The sequence below is a fragment of the Sinocyclocheilus grahami genome, unplaced genomic scaffold (genome assembly GCF_001515645.1).
Source record: "Sinocyclocheilus grahami isolate Dianchi unplaced genomic scaffold, SAMN03320097.WGS_v1.1 scaffold9248.1, whole genome shotgun sequence".
Classification (NCBI taxonomy): domain Eukaryota; kingdom Metazoa; phylum Chordata; class Actinopteri; order Cypriniformes; family Cyprinidae; genus Sinocyclocheilus; species Sinocyclocheilus grahami.
Window position 1 is genome coordinate 693 of NW_015512485.1, and position 8,040 is coordinate 8,732.

Here is an 8,040-nt window from a genome sequence, read left to right on the forward strand (position 1 = left end):
TTAATATTTTAATAACTTCATCTGGGGACTTTCCTTGCATTAATTTATCTTGCATTTTGACCAATTCTCCAAAATCTCAAAATCTTTCAAATGAATGATTATTCCATCTAAAAATATGTGGCCATTCTTTCGGTTTAGCGAAGAATTGGGAGCAAGGGAGCAAGGGAAGGGTCTGAAGAGTGCGGCATCCCCCAAAGCTATGTACTGGGTTCGTTTTGGATTCAGTCGGAATGACGATCCTGTCTGCAAAGGTCTTATCAGAGTGTTTGTTTCCAAATCAATAGAGGGGCGCTGAAGCAAATTCTCAATGCTATATGGATGATGAACTCGCAAATATCGGTGGAGGAGGTGTGCCGATCGATAATCGCTCACATCAGAAAATGAAACCAGGATGGGCAAACAACAAAAAGGAGAAAAGAAATACAAAGCGACAACCAGACCCTTTATTTGAATGTGACATGGCATTTGATAAGACTAGAAGTTACACTGAAGAAAATTTTTCCAATTCATGAGCAGGACATCTAGTATGTACACCTCATTGTGGGTCACTTGACCCGGATCGCCTCTCAGTAGTCTAAGACCTCTATAGCACCTTGAGAAGGCAGATTGCGTATCTGTTTAATATCACCTATGACTATACGCTTAAATGTACGCCACTTCAACCTCTTGAATAAAAATGATAAATTCAGCTTTTTTTTCCATCTTCCGACATTGTGTTGCAAAGATTCACCAAAATAAAAATCACTAAAAATAACCATCATAACAACAACGGTAATCATAAAAAAAAAAAACAGACATGGTGAATAGTATTCAATATCAACGTCTACCAAGTATGCTACAAAAACAAATCATCGGTGTCTGAAAAAACATTTTATCTTTGATTATAGAAGAATACATGAAGACGCGCGAATCTATCGTAACACAAATGTGTACACTAACTGAAAACTGTAGCTTCTGATGCTGCCATAATTGATTTTCTTTATACAAATATTAAACCTATATGTGACAAAAGACATTTAAATACTTGTTAAATCCCATGAGCCCAGCTAAAACTCTTCCTCCACCCCCACCCCCCCCCGAACACTTGAGTACAGATAAAAATACCTGAAACTGTACAGATATAGACTGTCTATTTGAACTGTGACCGGGTAGCATGATGTTTTGGCTTGAGTTAGAAAAATATTTAGCACTCATTAGAGAAAAAAATCAGGTATAAATTTAACAGCACATACAGTGAATGATTATCCCATCTAAAAACGGCGGCTCTTTCCGTTTAGTGAAAGAACCAGAGCGAGGGATCGTGGAAAGGGTCGGAAGAGTGCGGCGTCCCCCAAGGCTATGTACTGGGTCCGTTTCGGCTTCAGTCTATAATGACACGCATGCGTCCCACGCGCACCATTCATGGGTGGGAAACTCAGATTAGCACGACAGCGAATAAATGAAACAAAGACATGCAGTGGATGAATTTAAAGTCTGTATGAAGCATTGACAAATAGCTGGTAGCGCATAACAGTGCTTCAATACATTGGCTCAACGCCATGTTCACCCTCTTCTGGAGGAAAGTCCGAGTTGAGGAGAGACTCCATGTAAGCTATGTAGCTGGAGCTGTGGGTGTAACTCTCACTGGGTTCCGGGGCAGGAAGTGTGGGTGCAGAAACAGGAAGTGATGTGGGGGGAGGCAGGCAGGGGGCAGTGCTGGTGTTTGGAGTAATAGTAGCGGGCAGGAAAGCGGTGACTATTCCTGGAGGTAGCGCCGAGGGCTCAATGGCTAGTGTGGGTGGCGGCGTCGGCAGACGTGGGCGTTTCGCGGCCAGAGGTTCGTCTGACGGTTGCGCCTGAGGTTGTTGTTGGTTCACAGTTGCCTGTTGAAAAGGAAAAAGAAGACAATAATCGTTCAGCGATGTCAGTCAGAACCCTCCAAATGGACTCCAACTGCACTGTTAGCTTGAAAAACCACGAAAGCCGTAAAATGTTAAACCTGCACTTTGACTTCACGTTGATGAATTCTGTGTGCAGAAACATACGGTACTTGGCCCGAAGTGAATAAAAGCGCTTACCAGACGAGACATGACCCTCTTAGGCAGCTCTTGGTTCAGAGTGTGAATCTCGCTGCGCTTCAGTAAGATCTGCGTCTCATCCTGAAACTCCACCTGGAAAGAAATACAGGGAGTTTAAATGCCTCGGATCCTTGTCTTGGAACCACTTACCTTCATACAATCCAAGTTTAGAAAAACTAACTAGCATCATTTCCAAGCTTTTGTGTCAGTTTGCTTGGCGGCCATCTTTCTAACACTCTTGGGAGACAACTTTCCAGTTATACAAGTACAACATAGAAAATATATATAAAAAAAAACGGTTGAAAATCTGTTAAATGTTGTTAATTAAATTAAAAAGAAAAGCAATTATATATAAATAATTTCATCTTTAAATATAACACTCAATTATATGTGTGTGTGTGTGTGTGAAATACTTAAATTCAAATTAAATATAATTATTATATATAATATAAATGTATAATTATATATTAATGAATGTGTGTATATATATACACACACACACACACACACACACACACATATATATACATATATATAGTAATATTAATATTTATTAATAAATATTAATATTAATCTAAATACATATTAATTATATAAATTATTTATATTACAATGTAAAAATAATTATTTATGTAAAATAATGAAATGAAATATTTAAATATGTATTATATTTACATTTATTTAAAATACTCAAATTTACACGTATAATAAAATACAAATGTCATTTAAATATGTTTAAAATATTTCACTAAATCAATTATAAGTACTATATAACAAATATAATTTTTATTTTCTCATGTTGTAAATGACATGTACATATATTTTTATATTATTTTAAATAAATAGAATCATATAAAATGATGATATGAAATGATATATATATATATATATGAATTTAAATATGTACAAAATATAAAAAAAAAATTTTATTATAAAATGTAGGGCACATGTCCTGACATTACATAAATCCACATGAATTATGTAATGCAAAATCTAATGCTAATGTATCAATGCTGTTGATAGAGCTGTAAAAACTGCATTTAACCCAGAATATTCCTTTAAATCTCTTATATTTTTGATTGGAAGAGCATCCAACAACAACATAAGCTGCAAACTTTCAACCAGTCTGCAATCAACACCCTCTTCCATATCAATTCCCAACGGCTTCAAGACCTGTCAGACTTACAGACATCCAGTTACAGATCGCCCGCAGCGAGTGGGAGAGCGTTTGTCACGTCTTGCAAAGGTAAAAGTGACGTCATGAAAGCAATCGGCACTTGTTACGAGTGCCATGACTCACACGGATCTGATAAATAATGGAGTCTTGTGGCGGAGCAGAGAATCAAGCGGTTCGTTAATGCTGACAGAGGAGTCTCTCAAGAGTTCAGCCGAGCAGTGAAACACTGTGTGTGTGGGTTTGAGTTTTAATGAGAAAGAATTTGACGTGAAGCAAAACTAGTTCATACAATGTGTCAAACAATGTATTAACATAGTTTGGTAAGCCTCATTTTAGGAGAAAAACTGAAAAAGCATGTTCGGATAAGCTTTCTGGTAGTTTCTGAGTCACTTTTCCATTCAAATGTGACCCAGATGTGAATTAAAGCATCGACCCATCACTGCACAAGAACACAAAAGCACTTCCTGTGAGGAGCAGCGTGTGTACGTGAAATAGCAGATGAATGGCGGTCTACTCTCGCCGTCTGCGGTCCATCACACCTCATAAGCTTCATCTACAGACTCCGTAAATCCCCCATGCGCCACATCTGCCTACTTTTCTCATTTTCCCATTAATCTCGGCTCCCTTCCGCTCAATACATCAACGGCTGCTCTGTGTACGAGGAAAGCGAACTTTGCACCAAATGTGGGACTCCTGAAAGACTCGGATGAGATGTGGAATTACAAGAAACTGACTTCAAGATTTAGGTTCTTGACTTAAAAATTGGGTGTCACTACGGGTCTTAACTATATACAGAACAAAACAATAAAATATAATAATATACAATTAACTATAATACAGTAGAAAACAAACAGCAAAGCAAACAAAGACAGTAATGAAATTGTTTGGTTTTAAATGGATTACTCTTTATATATATATATATAGGGCATAAATAAATAATTTAGACGTTGTAGTTACCTGGTAGTATCGTTGGACGTGTTCCTTTATGAAAGACGCGTTGAGAACCCGTCCATCGATTGTCTTGACCACCACGAATTCGCCCAGTTCTGGAGGGCCGTTCCTCAGACAGTCGTGACTCTGGGACAGAGAAATCAAACAGACAGTTGTAGCTCTAAAATCTGATTGGATGAGCCGAATTAATGGTAGATTTAGCCAATCTAGATTTCGACCAATCAGCATCCAGGACCAGAGCTATGCATTTTAGACCACAATAAGCCACAAGATGCCAGACATTACAGTTATTTATTTATTCCCCATGACTAAGGTTTCAGTAACCAAAATCTCTCAAATCTGTTTGGATGAGCCAAACAAATTCGCCAAAGTGTGGAAGCCCATTTCCATCATAGCATTAAAAAGGGTAATTGCGACTACCGTATTGACCCGAATATAAGACAATGTTTTTTTCTTGGAAATACATCTGAAAAAACGCGGTCGTCTTATATTCAGGGTCTAGACTTTGACACGTCAATAATACACGCCTTTTGATTTTAAAACGTAAGACAGTACCCAGATTTGAAGACTACAGTAAGATTGAACTTCTACTGTTAATAAGATATTGGCAGGCTACTATTAGATGGATAGCCTAAATGTCCTAATTCAGATGGGCTACCTGTTTTTTTTTTTTTTTTTAAAGTGTATATTTTTTTAATGTGATTGTTGGTACATTTTACCAGTTTTTACCATACTTTCAAAACAAAAATTAAAATAGGAAAAATATGCAATATGAAAATAATTGAAGACAAAATGTGTTTTACTGAGAAAAAACAAGATTTGTTTTTTAAAAAGCCTTTTTCCAAAAGGTACATCTGAGAAAAGGGGGGTCGTCTTATATTCGGGCCAATACGGTATTTATCTCACAATTCTGACTTTTTTTCACAGAATTGCATGATATAAACTCATAAATTATGAGTTACAAAGTCAGACTTTTTCTCAGTTTTTTCATACAATTCAGACTTTATTTTCACAGAATTACGATTTTATATCACTCAATTCTGACTTTTTTTTCTCACAATTCAAACTTTTTTTCCTGCAATTGCGACTTATTATATCATGCAATTTGGACTTTTCCACACAATTCTTACTTTTTATCACAAATGTGACTTTTTCCATCGCGATTCGATTTTTTTTCTCTCGCAATTGCGAGTTTATATCACGTAATCCTGACTTTTCTCAGAATTGTGAAATATAAACTCACGAATGCATGCTATAAAGTCAGAATTGCGCAGATACTCACAATTCGGAGAAATTAAGTCAGAGTTGTGATATAAACTAAAAAAAAAAAGTTTATATATCTTGCAAATCTTAAAGAAAGAAGTCAGAATTGTGAGATGTAAAGTTGCAATTACCTTTTTTTATTTTTATTTAGTCGTGGAAATGGACTTCCAGACCAAAGCCACTTGGCAACCATGATCACCATAATAATGAAAAAACATTCTCACCAGCAGGTTCTCTGGGAAGACATTATCACAGTAGGAGCCGTCATCAAAGTTGACCTCGTAGTAGTTCTGCGTGCCGATGCCGGTGATGGTGCAGCGATAGAACCAACCGTTGCTGCTCCTCCCGATGACCTCCTGACCTAAAGACAGCTCGCGGGAGCTGTTTTTGACCTGCAGTGGAGGCAAAGCGTCAGTTTGAGGATCACTGTGTGCATTGAGATCCCTTCTATAGCAGCTACGCACCTTCTGATTGGTCTGTTTGTGTTTGTGGCAAGTGACGGACACCACATACGGCCAATCGGCCGGCTTCATGACGACTCCGGCGAGGAGGGCGCAGGTGACGTGGAAGGACGTGGAGCAGTTGTCCAACGAGCACTGGATACACGCGCCGAAGATCTGCTTGGTCGTCTTGTGGCAGTAGACGCACTTCTGCAAATCGTAACGAGGAAACATGAAACTTGAGTTGCAACCTTTGTAGCATGACGAACTTCCATACTCAATGACGAAAAGTGATTTTATCCATCAGGAAAAGGGCACTGGAGCCAAGGCCGAATGGAAGTTCAGTGCTATAAAGCTATTAGGCTAATGTTAAACAGCTAAAGAACGTCTTTTTTAATAAAATATTACAAATACAAACATTTATTAATGTGTGAACTACAATAAAACATCCAAAATAATCACAAAGATAGTCAATTTTAGAAAAGTATAAAAACCCCCAAAGAAAAAGCATAAGAGTTCATTAAAAAAAAACTACAAAGAAAAATGGAATAAACAAACAGAAATGGAGAACAAAGCAACAAACTAGTAAAATAAATAAATAAAATAAAAGACACAAACGGAAGAATGAAAGAACAAACTGCAGTACACCGAGAACACATCCAGTCCTCCTGTTTCGTGTCGGGATTAACGCCGTAACAACCTGAGAGAAACGAGAACGGAAACTTAGCCGTCTAGGAACCAAACTAATAATGTGCATTCAGATTTATTTATTTATTAAACATATTTTGTATGTTTCAACAGTGTACGTTATTTACAAAGATAAATAGTTTCTGTAATTTTCCACCAACAACATCTTTCTCCTCAGTTTGAAATAGTCCTGTGGCTCAGTGGCAGAGCATTGCGTAAGCAGCGCAAAAGGTCATGGGTTCGATTCCCAGGGAACACACATACTGGTAAAAAATGTATAGCCTGAATGCACTGTAAGTCGCTTTGGATAAAAGCGTCTGCTAAATGCATACATTTAATTTAATTTAAATTTTAAGAGAAATAAGAAAATAAGACTAAACAAAAACAGATATAACAAGCAGAAAAGTAAACAAAATGTAAAAAAAATATTTAAAATAAAAACCAAAGAAAATAAGCACAAACAAAAGCATAAAAGAATGTAAAAAAGAACAAATTAATAAAAAAAAATGAAAGCAAAATATATATAAACATACTGTGAACAGTTCACTAGTGTACGTAATAAAAAAAATAAAAAACGGGTTTTCTAATTTTCCATTAAAAACAACTTTATTCACCTACATTTAATGCAAAAAGAATTCAAGAGAATAGAAACAAAATAAGAGAGCAGAAAAAAAACAAAAATCAAAAAGAAACAATTGGAAGAACAAAACCAAAGAAAACAAACAAAACAAAACAAAGAATGAAGGGGAAAAAAGCACAAACGAAAACATAAAACAAAGTAAAAACAAACGAAACTAAAATAAATTAAACATGATATGTTCGATTCATTAGCGTATGTTACTTAAAAAAACAATGTAGGCGGGGACAAATAATAATAACCAATAACATCATAGCACACCTTTAACGAGCCAATCAAATCACAATTAATCAATCAAAACTGAAGGAAAAAGGAACAATGATGAAAGAACAAACGAATGAACAAAAACTCAAATATATTAAATATATTGTGCGCAATTCAGTAGATTTTGTCATTTTCGATGAAGAAAACTTTAAAACCTTAAATTTTAGGCAGGGACAAATAATAATAACCAATAACATCATAGCACACTTTTAATGAGCCAATCAAATCACAGTTAGTAAATCAAAACCATTACTCCTAAAAAAAAAAGAAAAGAAAAGAAAAAAAAAAAGAATAAATAAATAAATAACTTTTTAGATTTGGAGCAATTAAACAAGCTTAGAAAGTGCAAACAAAATGAACACGTCACATTTGAGACTCGAGCATCACGCGAGAGCGCCGATGTCGAAGCCGACGTTCCCCGTAATTACCGAAGCCACTAGAAGGCAAGCCTGCAACCTTTAGCCGAAAAAGTGTAACGGCTAAAGCTAACGCTTCCGGTTTGCCAGTACGTGGGAAAGGAGACCAGAGGCTGTTTATTTGAATGGATGTCAATGGAGGAGAGGC

At 36.3% G+C, this 8,040-nt stretch overlaps 1 protein-coding gene across 1 annotated transcript; it reads right to left on the reverse strand.

The window, feature by feature from the left end:
- Positions 1-425: 425 nt before the first annotated feature.
- LOC107578184 (lysine-specific demethylase 4B-like) lies at positions 426-6,156 on the reverse strand. Its single transcript, XM_016264166.1, has 5 exons — positions 5,913-6,156; positions 5,673-5,840; positions 4,192-4,311; positions 2,058-2,150; positions 426-1,862 (listed from the first exon to the last, which is right to left on the reverse strand). Exons 1-5 carry the CDS (start codon positions 6,120-6,122, stop codon positions 1,518-1,520), a joined length of 936 nt encoding a protein of 311 aa, XP_016119652.1. The 5' UTR covers positions 6,123-6,156; the 3' UTR covers positions 426-1,517.
- Between the last annotated feature and the right edge of the window lie 1,884 nt (positions 6,157-8,040).